Source organism: Mycteria americana, chromosome 16, assembly GCF_035582795.1.
Source record: "Mycteria americana isolate JAX WOST 10 ecotype Jacksonville Zoo and Gardens chromosome 16, USCA_MyAme_1.0, whole genome shotgun sequence".
Lineage (NCBI taxonomy): Eukaryota > Metazoa > Chordata > Aves > Ciconiiformes > Ciconiidae > Mycteria > Mycteria americana.
In genome coordinates, this window is record NC_134380.1 from 13610322 (window position 1) to 13629285 (window position 18964).

Sequence of the window (18964 nt, forward strand, 5' to 3'; positions counted from 1 at the left end):
AAAAAAGCCAGTGTGAGCCCAACTCTTACAGAGCACTGGATTTTTACAGCGATCGGGTGGGAACATTTTGTTACCATTAGCCTTTCTGAGGGCTTATTGAAAGACTTCAAACAAAAAACTCCTCATAAGGATGGCATAAATATATAGCAGATCAGCCGAAAGAAAAATTGCCCACCGTGGCACTGACAGAAATAGAGATAATAACTTCTATGTATATCTAAATCACATGTCTTCCTCACGACAGCAGCTGAGGAGGCAGGACCTGGCCAGCCAGGTTAGAGCCAGCGCCGGCCCCACCACCGCGACCTGCTGCGGTTCCTAATCGTCTCTCGCGCAGCTTAGAAAAATAAGCTCCGAGAAGGAAATGTGCATGTGTTCTTGCATGGCAAGGAATTCTCTTTCGGATCTCTGCTCACTGAGGCTACAGCGCCCTGGAAAAACCTGGGGCTAAAAACCCTGGCGCTAAAAAATAATTTTTTTTTAAATTATTAAGAACAAAACCTTAGGAAAAAGAGAACACTAAAATAGCTATTACTTATAATAGAGCAAAATGAAGACAGGGCATTTTAAGTATGCACCACACAGACAAGCTTCTGTTTTGTTTAAAACATTCCTCAAACACTAATCCTCACTTAATAAAGAAGCAGTAGGGGAACAGCAGCATTTATACTTGCACATTAACAAATTAAAATACAATAGGAATAGCTTAGACAAATTAGAAGAAAATAGCATTACCACAATTTTATTTATTTATTTTTAAAGCATTCTATGAAATCGTCTTATAATGCCATGCAGGAAAACAAAAAATAGGCTCAAAAAATTTCAGTAAGCTTCTCAAAAGGTTTAAATCATATTCTAGTGCAGCAGAAAGGAAGCTCAGTGATTTGTGCCATCTTTTTTGTCCTTATAAGGACTGGAACTTCAATTTCATTGTTCTTGTCTGGATGCTCAAATTCACCCTTGTTTCCATTTCTCTAAAGGTCACATTAGACGACTTCTCTGAATATTCAGAAATTCTTCGCAATCACCTCCAGTCCTTTTGTTAGGGAACTTTTTGATGTTGAGCAGAAAGAAGTGAGAAACCTAGAGCTCCAAAAAGAGCTGGAACATGCAGACAAGCTGATATACGCACAGAAGTCGGGTAGCTACCGATGGTCAGGTAAAGCACAAAGAGCCTCTGCAGAATTGCGTAAGTGCGCGCGAGGCCTGGATGACCCATCACTATTCTCTTGCACTGGGTAACATCTTGCATCAAGTAAGAAAACTGTGATGAATACAGACCACAAAAACATATTTCTATATTTATAAGTATTTATAAATTGTAAGTTAATTTCTATGAGGAAATAGTACACGGTACATCTAGCAAACACTGGATTCACAGCATCCTAAACACCCTTCTGATTTCCTCTGTCTAGCTGGGAAAAAAAACCTGTTTAAGCTCAGCCAAGCCTCAGCTAGAGATCTGTTCCGGTTTGCTGCAACCCAAGTTTGAGAAGCACAGAGTAAGGATCGTACGCTAGCTGTGACTGCAAGGCAGCACTGCGCTCTGGGGGTTTTTTGGTTGAGGAGTGGGTGGTGTTTCTCCAGGCCCAAGAATTTTCTTCTCGTTAGGAAGTTTTCAAATAAAAGTTATTCTATCACAAAATGCAAGCAAGATTTAAGACTGACTGCCATTTTGATTTTTGGTATTAAAAATACTTTACATGAATCAACACTCAGATCAATATTTCAACTACCAACAAAAAAAATCTTCAATTAAATCTGTAAGGTGGGTTCCAGAGGATTAAAAAAATTACAAGATACACAGGGACTGGCATAAGAACCTGGAGGAAGCTAAAGCCCAGCATGAGGAGTTGTCCCAAGTGATCAGGAGTTACAAGCTTTGGGAAGCACATGCTTAAGGTTCAACTCGCTGGAGGCAGACGGCCGGCAGTTACAGAGCTGGCGCAGCCATCGTCAACCGCCATCGGTCACAAGCAGTGAGATCCCCAGACTTTCCACACCCCATCACATCTCCAGGAGCTACAGAACAAAAAGTGTAAATTAAATTAACTCAAGTATTAAATTACCGAACTTTAACCGTTAGAGGGTAACCTCAGTTTAAAACTGCCTGGGTATCAGGAAACGTGAAAGCAGTAAGCGTGACATAATTTTTTAAAATGAATCCAGAGGGAATCCAGAGCAGTCCGATGCCTGTGCTGAGCACATTGGTAGGAATAATAATAAACAAGCAGAAACATGAATAAACACCTCTGGGAAGAGTCCATTTAGCATCTATAATGAGAAGCCATACTTATTTTTAATCAAACTCTTATCTTCTAGAGTTTTTTAAAGAAATCAAAGAGCATAGAGATGACAGAAAGTATCTTTTTGATATAAACCCATTTCAATTCCCAGAAGCCATTTAGCAAGATCTTAACACGAGATTTGGAGGAAAGTCCACATATAAAGACTTGCTTATAAAATAGGTGGGTGGGGACAGAATCATTAATTTTGTCCACAGAGGGAAGTCACTGTGAAGTTCCAAGGGGATCGGTTTTGGAGCCCGAACCATCCAACACATGAATAAATATTCCTGAAAAGGGAGCGAGCAGAAACACGACAGTCTGTTGATGACAGAGGGTTATTCCAAATTGCTGCAGGCAGACCCTGCGATAGGGAGTTTTTCAGCAGCAGTATGGAAGAGGATATCCAAGACAGACGCATTTAAATGTTGTGCAAGAACACCACCATTCTGATTTTACACAGAGAACACTTAGGCATGAACTACGTACGAGCACTCAGACCCAAGATCTGGGGAGTGTAAGGAGCTGTTCTGTATAAACGTCAGCCTGCCAGCAGTCGTAAGAGCAAGTAAAGAGTTAGCAATCATTAGGAAAGCAAGGAAGAAACCCTAAAACCATTATGCCACTGTAGAGATCCAGCAAACACCTGTATCTTGAAGACTGTGTGCAGGTCTGAGTTTTTTTAGGTGTGCAATGGCTTTCACATGAGGAATGATTAAATGGACTAGGATTCATCTGCCAAGAGAAAAAGATAAAGAAGCTGTATATAACACTGGCCTGTAAAATAAGAACCAATTATATTTTATTCATTTTCTCTTGGCTAGCTATTATTTCTTCCAACACTAGAACTAGGTGAAATAAAATTAAAATATCCATTGACATGTTTAGAGGAAAAGAACAGAGATGCACAGCTTAACTAAACAGTGTAGAGACAAGCACGTCCTTGCCACAGGACACCGCCGTTCAATCACTTCTTTGAACCATTTTAAACTTTTTGGCATTCATAAACTCCTGGAAGAACAATATACACAGGGCAGTAAAATACCAAGACTCCACCTCCAGCTCAGAAAGCCATTAAGCATATATGATACACGCTCAGGCTCTGTGCGTGAAACTTTTTTACCCACCTGCAGTTGGCCAGGGTACTGGCCAGGGTCCTGGATCAGAACCAACACAGCTCCACTGCTCCCATTCTCCAGCACAGCCCAGTTGGCCCAGTTCAGTTACCTACCCAGCGGGCTTTTCATCGCCACTTCATTATTCATCTTTGCTCACTCACTATAATCTCAGCAGGGACAGTGCTAGAACTAATCTAAGGGATAAACCTCTCCTTGGAGACTGAGCTTCCGCAAAGATCACTGAGGGTCTACATCTCAAGCACTTCTCTCTAAGCCACTTCTGCCACAAAAAATTCTTCCAAAACACACTAACAGTTTACATTCCTAATAACTTTCCTTACTGGTTGCTTTATACCCACTAATTGCTTTCCAATTAACTTCATTACTATGGACTGTTCACGATGCTGTTATTCCCACACTTTTTTTCTTTTTCTATATATGACACTAAGTTGGCCTACTTCCAAGTCTTCTGATGTTGAAGCTGTTTTAGTGGAAAGCTATATACTTCATTCATAACAAAAATACTTTGTTCTTTGGTTCATTCAAAACCGTATTAGTATCTCAATCCTGTGATTTACTGTGATTTAATTTTAATACTTACTAAAACACATCTGTTTTCTTGCATCAAAGAAAGATTTAAGATCCTGAACTTACACTGGCTTTGGAAACACATCAAAGAATAGACAAATTTAGAACTGTACAAGAACACTTTTATTTTTGCACAATTTCACAATAAATGAACAATCTACACAGAAAATAATTCTTTCGTGAGCAGTGGAATCAAGCTAGATTTTCCCCAACTTTGCTGCTCATTTTTGGATTTTCTATCACCTAATCGGATGCAATCTCTTTCTGCAGGTCTGGGTGTTAACGGTGTTTTCTCTTCCCTTCCCATACGTAGCTGTTAATGTCCAGTGAGAGTTGGGCTCAGACTGCAGCCTGTTCCTTAGTTGACCAGGAGAGTAACAATACACAGTCCGTCCCCTGCCTCCATCCGGCTATTTTCACAAAATGTTTAGGACAAATTTAAATTCTGAATTCTCAACCCTTCTAAAAATGGCATGTGATGTGTTACGGTTGCTGGGATGTACCGTGGGTGCAAGATGCAACCACACACTGCGTGGTTTTAAAAGCCTGGCTTCCTCAGGAAATCAGTCAAAAATATATTCCATCTTTGGAATTCATGTAGCAACGCGATCTGCACTGCCCCGTTACAAGCGTTTGTTTAAAATAACCCTTGCTACATCAACAAAAAGAATGTCTTGTAACAAATCTGCATCCTTTTCTCTAAAGGATATCTGACACTTTATCCAAAAGCACTGTACTCTAACTTACGCAGCTGTTTTCCACATCCACCCCAAACAAAGAAAACAGCAGCAAAATCTGAGTAAGACAGAAATCCCTTCCAGGCAGCACATGACCTTGTAGTCACTCCCAGTTTGCCGTAGAGCCTGGAAAGGACAGCAGTACGACAAGTCTGTCCCAAAGTACCTGGCAAACTCGTCTAGCACAGAACTTGGCAGGAAGCCTGCAGTCTCACAGAGGGTTTTCTGAATTTCACAACGTTTGCACTGATGCAACTTTGCTGTTCATTTCTTTATGCTTGCAAACATGAGTGCCAGATCTGGATTTTGCTGCACGAGGTCATCAGACTGCAAAACACGGGTGGCAGAGAAGTAAAGAGCTGCAAGAGCGTGTTATGTGATAACTTCAGAGATCAATTCAGCAATGTAGGAAGGGCTTTCAATTTATATCTACTATCAATCAATCATACATTCCACTGCCTGTAAGCCCAAGCTGATATGACCACAGTAACTCCTGGGTTAGACACATACATGCAAATACAAATTATTCTGAACCATATCCACAGATTCCAGGCTTTTTAATTTTTTTTAAAAAACACCTTTTAGGTGTTTTAATTCTACGTTGTGGGTACGTGCAATTACCCTGATGTAAATTCATGAGGATTAATCAAAGATAATAAAAAACTGCATATTTAAGTACAAGGGAGTATGCTGGAAATCCCAAATTGATGTCACAAGCACCAGCTTCACCTGGTTAATGCAGGCCATGAAAAAATGTTTCTGATTAAATTATACTACATCTTCACTGTAATTAATACTTACAAAATTAGCAATAACTAATAATTTTCAGATACTTAAGTTTAAATGTTAAACTAAGCCATAAGGAAGACTCTTGCAAGTCTTAGGCAAGTCTTCTGTAGATATTTGGTTGCATTTTAGAAGTCCATCTCAATCTCCTACATGCTGATATATTCACAAGCAGCCCAAGACTTAAACAGCTTAATTTGCTAGATGTCTAGGACAAAATGCATTACTAGAGCTAAGCTGTAAGGGTGGAACATTTATTCGCTTGACTGTAGTCAGCAGGGTAGTGACTTTACCTTTCCTCTGCAGAGTCTTTGACCTTGCTTTTAAGTCCAATGTGAAATGAATTCTAAAGTACCTAATCCTCATCGTGTGGATTCAGTATTCAAGAATACTTCCACAAAAATACCTCTGAGCAGTCCGTTCATGAGAACTGATGTTGACAGGGAAGACAAAAAAAAAAAAAGAATTAAGACTACTAACCTTGTATCTCTGCTACAATAGATTCAGGAGACAGGTGTGTTTCTCAGCAATTACAGGCTGCTACACACTACCAGGTTGCTCCAAGATGTATAGAAATTATACTCACCAGCCTACCCTGTACGGTAAGAATCCTCCCCTATCTATTCAAATAAAATAAACATTCTGAGATGGCTGTGTAAATAACTATTTTTAAACAAAGGGAATTGTAAAAGAACTTAAATCTGCTTCTTATATGCCAGATCTCTATCCTCAGACTCACGACAGTTTGATGGCTTTGATGGGTCACATCACAAAATGCTCTAACAGGATTTTAAGTACACACCAGGACACATCTTTAAAACCTACTTAGTCAAATAACGTAACTCCTAAGCAACGGTGTCATTTTAGTACTATTCCTTCTTTATAACCTCTATTTTAAGAGCTCTTTAAAGTTTCAGGCTCTGCATCTTCTTGTTTCTTAAATATAAACTTAGATATTACTTGGAGCCCAGTTCAGGCCGCAGGGCCACGATCTGATGCGTAAGTGAATCTTTATATTCTGGTCAAAGTGCATCACCCTAGTCGAGGTAGCAGGTACTACTGGTAGAGGTACTACTATCCTGTATTCATGCTAGGACAAGAAGTTAATCTTCTCAAAAACTAAATAATTATTTAGTAATTTCACATTTTCCTCTGATTGCAAAGTAATTGGTTAATGAAGCGATATTCAGATTAACAAACAGCTTAATGAGTCAGGAGAAGGAAAAACAATCATTCAGAGGTTTATGCTTTGTTAAGATCCATATGAAAGAAGTTAAAACCAAAGCACTTCAGGCTTTTCTCATTCTGCCTTAGAGATGAGCAGGAATATCAATTAAAATGGAAATAGTTTTCTTTGTTAATGTTCTATGTTTTGCACAACTCTGATGTCCATTCAGAAAGAAGCTTCAGTTGTCTAATATGATACCATTTGCATGTCCAAGTCTGCAGTGACTGAATCCTTGGCCAGTGGATACCTCGTGGTGTTCACTAAAGAGCACCAGGGTCGCTGCAAGTGGATCTGCAGAAGGCTCCTCCCTGTTGCTAATCGCCAGCGATTCACTACTCTCCATGGAACACAAAGACAAGGTATTTTTAAATAGGTCACACAGAGGCTGGGTGGTAATTACAGAAAAACGTTAATCAGATTTGAGCAGGCAGAGCTGCTTATCTCTTTCCAGAAGCCTTTCTAATATCAGGTCTTTCTTCACATCTTAGGACAAACTGACATTAACAGTACAATGGTCATATGAAAATACCCTAGAAAACAAAAATCTTGCTTGTCTGCCAACTCTTTCCTCATTTTGATGACAAAATACAAAACAAAGCAGAGATGAAGTATAAAACATGAATGGATCTTACTGTCAGAAGACTACAGAAAGCAAAGCAAGAGAAAGCATGGTCACTGAACGATTGCATTCAAACAGAGGATTTCAAAATTAACAGGAGCTCAGATGCTGGGCGATAAAGCAAAGGAAAAGCATTTCAGAGGCAGTCTCAGGAAGTTCCACCTTGGCAAGGGGAGCCCATTGCTTCTGCAAATGGTGAAGTGTGTAAGGGAGGGGAAGGCGGTAGGTAAAAGAAGAATCTGGTTCTTGGTGACCTTATGCCCTTAACAGCTCCCTGGCAGCAGGCCTTACCGAATGTGCATCTGGGAGATTTTACCAGGTCGCTCTTTGCACTTTCAAGGGGAGCCGTTTAAAATGCGCAGACATAGTGGTGGGGTGTTCTGGAGCCTCTGTCCTGCAGCAATGCAGGTCTGCTTCCCAGAGAGAGCACAGCTGAGGCGGGCATCATCGTCCAGCAGCTGCTTGAGCAGTTTACTGATTTTGAAGACTGCCACTTCTCAGAGAGATACACTAACCTAAACAGTCACATCACTGCATCACTTGTCTAATAAAATGGGAAGAAATTTTGTTTGCTTACAAGTTAAACATCCTTTCTGTTGTGGTTCAAACATCTTTGTAGACTTCGGCAATAGCTTCCCCTTTGCCCCATCTCCTTCATTCAAGGTCACTCCTGCCTGCAGTGTTCGAGGCTTTCAGCAAGATGGCAAGACCCAGAGGATTTTCCCACTGAACTGATTTTGCAAGTTTGTTGACTTAGTTCCAGAATGCCAGATCACTGCTGATCTGCAATGCATGAACAGTTCAGTTCACAGAACAGCTTAATGCCACTTCCTTGTCTTCACAGCTTCTGAACATGCTTCCTTCACATCAGTTCATGCCTGTAACTATTTTTCCCTTTTTGTGCCTCATTTCTCCACGAGAATCTCAGAGAAATCAGTATTAAGTACATTACTGCTGCAATTTCACGGTTTCCACTTTATTTTTAGTAGTGTGTTAAAGATTTATCAGATTTTTTTTTCCTCACTATCAAAAGAACTAAAACATGCATTCTACCTAGCCTGAGCCCCAGAACTGCAGTAGGGAGCTTTCCACTTGTACAGCTTACTCCCAAATCCTTTAGTTATCATTGCTATAGGAGATTTTTTGTGTACAGGTGGTACAGGTACTCCCGTGTGAAGGCAGTCACATCAGCAGTGCCTACAGATACACTGCTACAATTCAGGCTACAGAACTCCAGGGAACCTATGCAGTGGTTTAAGATGCTAAAACCTCCACAGTCGTTCATCGTGACTGCCTCCCGATGCTTAGTGCCCCGAGTGCAGAAGAAAATAGGTGGCCCAGTTCAGATTTTGCAGCACAAAAGAGGTAGCTTCAACGCAATGCATCCTTGTTGATGGTTTAAACTGAGACCCTGGTCTTGTGTTCTCCCCTGCCGAGCTATGCTGTGGATGAGTGGACGGCTGGGCTGCAGACCACTCTCGGAGAACTACCAAAAGGAAAACTACTTTTAATCTGACTACTAAGTCAGATACTGCTTAATTTGCCCTAATTTTCTCCATATTCACAAGACATTAAAAAGTGGCTTTCATCATTTACCATACTTAAAATTTGTGCTTTTCTGGCTAAACTACCAGTTCTTCTAGAGAGATATTTTGTGAAAACAGCACATGGCTAACAGTCAAGCTCAGAATGGTACCATGACAATTTTTCAGACGGAATGAGAACATGAATAACTGGTTTTGGCAATTACACTTGTTGACCCCTCTTGTATGACAGACTTTTTTTTTTCCCTGGACAAAAATGCTGGTTTATGCTGAAGACAGTTGATCTTTAACAAGACAGCAAAGGATTGATACAGCAAAATTTTGCAGAGCCTGAAATAGCTGCCAAATTCAAGAGGCTGTTGGGAAATAAAAAACAACAAACATAGTCCTCTGAGGAAAACCTGGTTTTCTTAAACAAGGTCACAGTACTTTTTTTTTCCTTCTTCATTTTTTGTTACAAGTTCCTACATCTGCAGAGTAGGGAGACCAAGTACAAGTTTTTCCATTTTACATTTTCCCCTTTGGAATTCTACAGTATTTCTTTTGCAGGAGCAATTAGTATTTACTGTTGTTTTAAAAGAAAAACCCCACAGAAATAAAGGAAAAGTATGACTCACAGAGAGACCAATAATTAGGTCATGTGTTCAATTAGTTTTCATGCTTAACTAGTTACTCTTTAGGAACTGCTCAACCTCTGATGTGCAGCAGGCACTTTACCAATTAATTAGGCAGAAGGAAGCAATGCAAGCAATGAAACCTCAGAAACTGTATCAAAGCCCAGAGATACCTAATGAGGGAAACAACAGCATCAACAACAGAAAACACGCACAAAAAGGTAGAGGCTTTAAATTATCTGTTTCAAGTGTCTTGGCTGTACTTCCTTTGAAATTAAGAGAAAACTGTTGGGAAGCAGACTAGCAGAGAGAAAGAAGCAGCCTCATTTGATCAGAAAAGCATCACTGTTTCCTTGAAGGCTTGCCACAAAAAGTATAATCTAGCCATGTTGTATGAGATGTCTCCTCAGAGACCATCACTCACTGGTGGATGCAAGCTGCAAGAGGCATCACATGCCATATGATACTGCATTAGAAAAAAGGAAAACCTTTTATTTAAAACCTGCATAGTTAAGCACAATGGGACATACATACTGCTGAGAGTCTCAACCTGGCATCAAGAACTTGGGGGAGAAGATAATATGTAGCCATAGTTTAACTAACTAACATTTCTATTAATGCTGTACATAAAAGGAACAGGCATGCCTATTTGGGATTAGTACTAAGTTTCTCAGTTCCCCTGGGCCCACTTCAATAAGAGATTGCTGCAGTCGCTCCTCCTTGATTATGTCACCTCTTTGAACTGAGTGGAAAAATAGGTACAACCATGTAAATTAAATGGGCTGGAAAGACCTAAGACATGCCTAGATCTGCCAGACTAATGAGTTCAGATATGTAACTGCCTGTCTCTTAATAAGTGACACTAATGTAAGTAATGGAGCATCAAGAAGAGAACTGCATAAGGAAGAGAAGCGGAACTGCTGTGTGACAGTGCCCACACCGTCATTAACACACCATCCTCAGTGACTAGGGATGCTACAAATGCAGGCATTCTCAAATGCGAGTATTTGCTTTCAAGTCACCCTTCCCAAAGGCTTTCTAAAAGTTTATTTAATCTTGCCTTCTAGATCTCTCTCAAGTCACCCTTCCCAAAGGCTTTCTAAAAGTTTATTTAATCTTGCCTTCTAGATCTCTCTAGTCCTTCCCCCATCTGGGATTTTCATCCCCCTTCATAGCTCACAGTTCTCCTTCACTCCAGTGATGTCCATTCAGGCAGAGCCATAATGAAATACTCACAGCTAATTCCATTAGACAATCAAAACAGTGAAGATGACTGCCTTAGCAAAAACAGAGGAAGTGGAAAGAAAAAAAAAGGGAGACAACAATGTAGCACTTGAATTAGAAAAATCAATACTGTAATTGACTTTGTTTTATTTAGGCAGGTGGGTAAGGGGAAAAAAATTCTTTGGGATGTAATGTTTAAAGCTCTTTGGCTTTGCTGGTGTTGGTTATCGCAAGGGGAGGTAGGGAAGCCCTAGAGCTACTGGCCTGAAAGGACAGGAGGGAGCACAGGGGAAACAGACGTTGCACAGATGACAAATTACAGACCTTGCTGTGGTTAAATCTTACAGGGCGGCACAAACCTCTCATGCTCCATTAAGTTACTTACCAGAGGATGTAAAAAATCCCAAATTCCATAGAAGAACTGACCTTCAACTTGAAGCAAAGGTCTCGATACAAAAGCAAGATCCCACTACAACAGTTCTGTAGGACCTCAGAACAGCTCAGAGTGCTTCGCACCGCTGCACCTTCGCTGGCTCATTTCCCAGTCTCTCGAAGACCAGGGCCCAACACTCGCTCTCTTCAGCGGCGAGATGGCTTGTTTAAAGACACAAACACTTGAATATTGTGCCACTGCAACTGGCTTCAATGGACAACAAATATTCAAATTGCTACAAGGGTCTCCAGAGCTCCTTCCCCCTCCCCTGAAACCTCCGTACACATCAAAATAAGACATCAGACCAAAGTCTACCTTAAATATAGCAGAGAACACAACTTTCCTTTTGTTCTAACCCATCCATGGTCCTCAACTCTTGTGTACCATAACTAAAGCTTTATTTTCTGTAACAGTCCAGCTTGAAAGGATAACAGTTCCACTCCAGCCCTCGGCTTTGCTTGGTACCAAGGCTGTCAAGGTTCTTTGACAGATCCCGTGACGTGCCAATTACATATTGCTTCAGCTCAAAGAACGTGTTGTTTGTGATTACCCTCTAGATATCCTCTCCTCCAGCTCTACCATTGCTCCTCCTCTTTGCACCTTCCAAACCTTATTTCTTTCAGTAATCAAATTTACCTACAACCCTATACTCTGGTCTGTTCCAAACCTATTGCCCTCAGTATATTCTCTTCCACCTGGTGGTTGCACTTTCAAAACTCCCCTATAACCGATTGCTTCTTATTTCTATATTGTACCGTGCTGTAACTAACATCTACCAGCACATTTAGAGTCAGGCTTCTGTTACGCTAAGACCCTGTCACATTGACTGCTGTTATTTTACTGTCTCTTTGTACTCTCCCATTTGTTTGCATCAGTCTTATTTCAGACTGCGAGCTGTGCAGCAGTGGTTTCCATTTCATCTGTACAGTACCTGGCTCAACCAAACCCTCCTCCATGTGCTCCTGTGTGCTGCAAGAGTGCAATTAAAAGGAAAAAAAAAAAGGAAGCCTTACCAAACCACACCCAAGGGAGATACAAACATCTGTTTTTCAGTGGTCTCACAGCTAGCTGTGCAAAGACCACATGGCACAAACTCTCAGGAAAAGGAAGATTTTAAAAAACTTAAAACATTAATTTTCACTGAGACAAGGTCTCGCTCCTCCAGCGATAAGAATGCACTTCATAAGCAATGTAGGAATGTAAGTGTCTCTGAGGCAGCTTTCTTAACCTCACCTCTATTCAGGAAGAGTTATGAACAGCAGGTTTTGACCTTCCAGTGGCAGCACTGGGAAAGTTTCTGTCAGAGAATGAAGAACAGTACTGCAAAAAGCACCTGGTACAGGAGTGCCATTGGGAGTCATTTGGACCAGTAGAAATCACAACAGAAGCGACAAAATTATTGAGCAAGATGAGAAAAAGGAAGAAAAATGTGAATTTTCTGGTCAGTTTAGAGTTAAAGAAAGAAAATGGTCAAAAGCCATAGCCAACAAAAAGGAAAAAAAAAAAAAAAAATCTGTAGTTTCATGCAAATTTAATAAGCATATGCTCCAGACTACTTCACACCAGATCTTGAATTATGCAAACTGTGCATCATTCAACCTACAGTTCTGCCTTTGGCTACACAGCCCCATTCTCAAAGGCATATACACAGGAGTGGAAACGCAGGAAACTTTATTGTCTAGGGAAGGCTAGAAGCCAAGTAATGAGATGTCCATTACGGGGGGGGGGGGGGGGGGAAGTCTGGCACCCTAAGAACGAAGCCAGCTATCACAGATCGACCTCATCTCGTAGCATTCTGTACAACACTGCACACCATGATCATTTCACACACGGTAACTGGTGCTTTTTAAGTACTGTAGCCCAGTTCAGAGAACTCCAGGCGAAAGGATGCAGAAAAACATGCTCTCTCAAACCAGTCCACAAGAAGAGGACCAGCGTGCTGTGCAGAGGAGCAGCAGAAAGCCAAGTAACACCTTCATCCTCTCCACTAATCCCTCTGCTCCAGCTCTGCCGAATGTTACAGCAAAGAACCCAAGTCCCAGGCTCTGCTGATAAATGGATGTAAACTGGGACTTAAGTAACAGTAACTTCTGCTCATAAAAATCCTCACTAGCTACTGCATCTCCATAAACCATCTCACTGCAGCAGCACTCAGAATTCGCAGTCTATTATTCCTATTTTCAAACAAAGTCTGTTGACTTCTAAACAAAAGAAAGTTCCTGCCTTTTGAATGGCATAACATGCAATGCTGCCAAGAAAACTAAATTTGCATCTCAACAACAGGGAAAATATTTGCTACTTACTGCCAGCACAAGGCAACGAGTGCTCTCGCTGGTCACTTACTACAACGTTGCACCTAACACAGGCAGTATTCTGCAGAGGGTAATAAATGAAGACCAGAAGGAGAGAAACACCATTTCAATGTCATCAATTTCTTATCTAAATATTTTAAATACAGAGCATGCGAAGAATCTCCAAGAGAAATCTGAAGTATTTTATTTTGGGCAATAAAAGCGATATAATGTGCTAAAGGCTCTCCTTTTTTCATGGTGTTCTCCTGACACTGCCTGCCAAACTCTTTAATCCAGGTCCTGTAACCAGCAAGCCCCAGTTCTGCCCCGCTGCACCAGCCGCTCCCTGATCCAGCAGGCTGCAGATGCCCCAAACCCCAGAAGAGCAGTCACCGGGAGGTTTCCCCCTCCAGTCAGGCTGGGCGTTATGGGGTCCTGGGCTCTTAACTTTCACTACCTTTTTCTCCTTTCATTCTCAGCTGCTTAAGCAACCGCTTTTAACCCCTGTAATTGAGCCTGCTTTCCAGATTACCCTCAGCTTTAACCCCTTCCACTCCCAGTGATATTCAAAACCCATGACCCAAGGTAATACTAGAGAAGAGCTGTCTTTTTCTTTCCACTTTTTCACTAGCCCCTAAATTATCTTTGCACTGAATTGCAAGAACTCTTACTTGTTCAGAAAATCCTTTATAAAGACAAAGCTTTGTCATCTCCTACTCTCTTCCCCCAGTAAAATTTTCATTCGAGAATTGCAATGAAATGACTGAATATTGTTTAACTGCAGTATTTTGCAAATGAAAAAACGGCTGAAGTGTTTTTTACTCCCGCAGCACACAAATTTATGTAGCTACACAACAATAAAGCAAAGTCTTAAATTTAATCAGAACAAATACTTCCAGCAATGGCAAGCTGATAAATTCTTTAGAAAGGGGTTCAGTAAGACCCGAAAGGAAATATGCATCAGCTGTGCAGCCTGGGAGCTTCCAGAAACAAAGAATTTTCACGCTTACCCCTTTTAAAGCTCTTTCACCTAAGCTATTTTTATTTAACAAAAACGGGTGTGTATTTGAACAACATCCCACAATTATAAGCAGACAAGGACTGCACTGGTAGCAGTGTCACAGGACTTTCCACACAGAGTTTATTACTGACATGATCCCTTTACCAGTAGTTAGCACTGTTACTGCATTCACAGCAAGATACTGATGACGGGCATTTCCCAGCGTAAGGACCGACACTGACGGCCCAGTAATATTGGCTATTTCAGCAGATTTTAATGATTCGGTCTTTTTTTCAGACTGCCTAGTTTTCCCCAAATTGCCTTCCTTCCATCAATTCTTCAACCATTCCAAAACACTGAGAAATAGCCAAAACTAGATGTATTAGTATTTATACGAAAAGTCTAGGAAATTCAATAATGTTCCTATTGTTTTATTGCAGATGGCACGTCAACTTCTCTTTATTACTGCAGAAAACTCAAGAGCCCTGTAGAGTGCAATAAAACGGTACGTGTTTAGCTTTGCAATGTTTCAAAGGCCTGTGATTTACTGTTAAGAACCAGGCACCTTGCGCACAAACATCTGAGCTCAGTAATTGCCTCATGTTTTGTGCAAACTCTACAAGGCAGCGTGAGGTCGGCTCACACAGGGTGCCTGCTGCTCCTAGACGCCTGTCCCTCATTCCTCAGTAATATGGACTCTGTTATTAAAGAGGGGAGAAAAAGAGTTGTTTTGACCTTTGCATCAAAATGTTTTACTCTCCTATTTGATTTCAGACACTATTTGAATTCTCTGCCAAATTCTTGGGCTGCTAGAGGGAGATGAAAAAGATTGTCAATGTACCAAGAGGAAAACCACAAAAGTAAATTCTCTTGTCTTAAATATATACCATATATGCTTCAAGACAAGTCCTTCTTATATAAACATACTTAGAAAACACTTCAGAAAAAAGGATACCCACAGACAATTACCCATAGATTTAGTAACATAAACGTTTCACCACTGAAAACAGTACGTCTCCTTCAGGTAGTACATTCAGCTTTTACTGAATTATAAACTCAGCTCTAGTCAGTCAACCCTGAATAAGGGGGCAGGGAAGTATCAAAGGCAAGAGGTAAAGAACTGGTACAAGCTGTATTTACAATCAAATAGCTCTGAATATATTATTATTTCCATCAAGTTTGAGTTAGAAAGAGGAGAGACTCTGAACGCATACAACAAACTACTTCACCAGCTGCCTTTCACAACACACATGCCAACAACCCTTTTTTCGGTGAAAAATATTCTCAGCAGTGTCTGGCAAAAGAAAAGTTTATATTTACTACTGCAAAGATAATCTCCAAGCCACTTATCTAAAGGTGTTAGTCCCTCATGAAGGAATGGAAGACTTGGGGGAATAAAACCCCAAAACCCCAAGTTCTCTATCTCCCTGTAGGAACCAGGACATTCAGAGCTTCTAGGTTCCAGACCCAAACAAAACATAGGCAGTGGCCATCTACCTTTATTGACTTTATAAATTATAAAGAAACAAGTAAATGAATGTAACCCATCACAGTTTCAACAGAAAGAATGATCAAAAATACCCAAGGGCGCTGCTAACAGTAAGGCCTTCTCAACCAGTCGTGCTATACAGAAGACAGGAGAATACCAGTAACTGTTCCAATTGCAGACCACACTCTTAAACTATATACCAACAGACATTACAGAGACACTCAGTAGATTATTTATACATTAAATAAGGTAGTGAGCAACGTTAGAAGCAGAAAATAAAGTCCTGGTGCTGACAAAAACGCACATTATTATTACTACTGAAGACAATCTAAAAGGAAGAGAAGAAACAATGTCTCCTCAAAAAATGAAGACCGGGTTAGTATGCACACCACATCATAAGGGAAAAAAAAAAGTTAAAGCAAATCTACAGGTAGGTTCATTCACTGAAGTTACTATTTCTGTTTGGGTTACACATTGCATGCCTATAATGATAAATTTATGATTTAGTAGTCAATAGTCCAGGTACTTTGAAGAGGAATATTTTGACCCAAACTGCCTGGAGCATACAGATAAGGACATGAACACACTGGGGAACATTAACAGTGAAGATGATTCTAGTTTGGGTTTTGTATCCATTTGGAAAATGCTGCAGACTTCAAATTTCATTCTTCAGATCTTTCTGTAGATTATTTACTGAGACACATGAAACTATGGACACTGAAATACCCAGAAGCAAAACACTTCCCAAATGTGATAGAGTGAGATGTTACAAAATAGAAAATAAATAGCCAGTTGCTTGCGTGTTTCTTTAACTCCTGCTTTGTGTTACTGCTATCCAAAACATTCCTTTTCAAAAACGTATACATGCATTATACTCAAATTAGAACTAGCAGTTACCAAAGCTCTGAAATCATGTTTTACAACAAAACCAAAAGCCTTCCTCAGCTACTAACTGTACAGCATTCATTTGTTCCAAAGGATAAAACCAGTACTGATGACTGCTGGGACACATAGTTTTGAACCAGCTGAGGCCAAATACATTTTTACAACAGAAGAAACTATAAACTCAGAGTGAAAAACTTCACAACATCTCAAAAATCCAATAAAGTCAGAGGAAGCTAAATAAAAAAAAAAGTCACTGTAGGGCTTAGTACTTTAAACAAATACCCCAGACATGATCAAAGAAAGCGCTAGCCAAGAGGGGCATCAGCTAGAAAGATCCAAAGTTTGACAGCTTGCAAGAGTTTATTCATACTGATGGATGAAGGAAGCAACAAATGCTACAAGACCACCATGCTGCCTAACAGACACGTATCTCAGTTTTCAGCCTCCGTTGAATGTTAGCGCGAAGGAGTATCACGTCTATAGCTGCAGAGGGGAAGCCCAAGGAATACTTACTCTTGGCTGCCAGTTTTCATACTGCTTCTGTAAGTTTGCACCAATGGTTTCCAGAGCTTTTTGAGGACCCATTGACAGAGGATCTAGGAAATATAATACAAATGAGTATTTTTGACCACAACTGAATGACTCAGCTTGGCAAGAAGCAGAAATTATTTCCAATTCAATGTGCATTTAAACCTTTAGCTACTCCACATTATGTTTCTGTGAAATCCAGATCTACAACCTGGGAGACCAAAGTCTACATCAAAGCACGAAGACCACCCCCCTTTGCAGAACAAAGAAGCCAAAAGCTCTCTGCACTTGCGCTCTCCAGTGTTCTGCTTGCAAGAAAGATCGTTTAATGATGTTTTAATGCAGGTTCCCTTCATGCATTCAATTTCAAATTCATAAACATTACATTCTCCATGGAATTTACTTGGGTGCAATACCCAAAAGTTATCCCCAAATTCTTCACTCAAGTACAAATTAAAAACCATTAAAGACTGTCAAATTTGGAAAAAGATTACTCTTGCTAAGGTAATAAATACAATTTTGTTTTGAAAGATAGGAGAGGCATAACATTTGTTTCTTTTAATACTGAAAAAAGGTTTCTGTAGTAAATAATGACAAGAATTTAAATGGGTTAAATATTTGATGATAAACATTTTTTCTTGATGAATGCAAAATCCTGCTTCATTTACTTCCATTGCTCACTGCTTCAGAGATCATACGCCACTTGTAATTTTTAAGAAGTTAATCTTATCACTAGATAATTACCACCATCCATACATACCGATACAATTTCAGCTTACAAGCTTTATTCAAAAAACCACGGCTATGTAATTGACACTATTAACAAGTTTCAAAAAAACTAGAAGCTAATATTTTGCAATTTAATATAAATTATTTTAAAAGCATTTAACCAAATCAATGAAGTTTTTTTTTTTTAATCTTTACAAATATTCTAACTTGTACTGTTAGAAACAAAATATAATGAAGTAGGATGAAAGCAGGATTTTATGAGTTATTTTTCTGAAATGAATACAAGGTAGGATCTTATTTAAATTTTAGTATACTTTCATAGAAAGATTTAAGGTAATGTGAGCATACCAGTTACACCTTTCCAAAACAGACACAAACAGTAGCAAATTGTCCGCTCAGACCTCAAGAAGCCTGCCTACTTCCTTTGGCTCAGCTGCGGCTGTTGCTCCAGCAGCCTCGCCAGAGCCGTCTCCAGGACGGAACGGGCACCCGCTCCCCACTGCGCACCCTGCGCTTCAGCCCTCGCCCACGCACCTTTCAGAAGGTCTTTGCTGCTCTGAACTGCAGTAGTCCCTGTGCTACTTAAGGCGAGTCTCAAGCAGACACCCTTGAGATGTTGAACAGTATTCCCCCAAAAGTATTCACACTGCCTCATAACATCTTTTGTTAGTTAATATGCCATTAGCTACTGCTCAAATTAAAAAAAGGAAACAAAAAAATAGCATAAACACATCAGGGGTTTTTTTGGTTTTGAGTCCTTCAAAAGGACCAAACTGAACTTCAGAAAAATAAATTTAAAATACTTCACATGCGCTTTGACAGCAGAGCAATGTAGTTTGTGGACTCTGGAGTGCCTTCGGAGTAAT

The 18964-nt window shown here is 40.2% G+C and overlaps 1 protein-coding gene across 5 annotated transcripts in view; it reads right to left on the reverse strand.

The window, feature by feature from the left end:
* Window positions 1-18964, reverse strand: part of RPTOR (regulatory associated protein of MTOR complex 1) — a 164022-nt gene that overhangs the window by 127803 nt on the left and 17255 nt on the right. For all 5 annotated transcript variants that reach the window (XM_075518484.1, XM_075518480.1, XM_075518479.1 and 2 more), the window contains exon 3: window positions 17355-17437. In XM_075518484.1, coding sequence (XP_075374599.1) covers window positions 17355-17437 — 83 coding nt within the window. The remainder of the gene's footprint in view (window positions 1-17354; window positions 17438-18964) is intronic.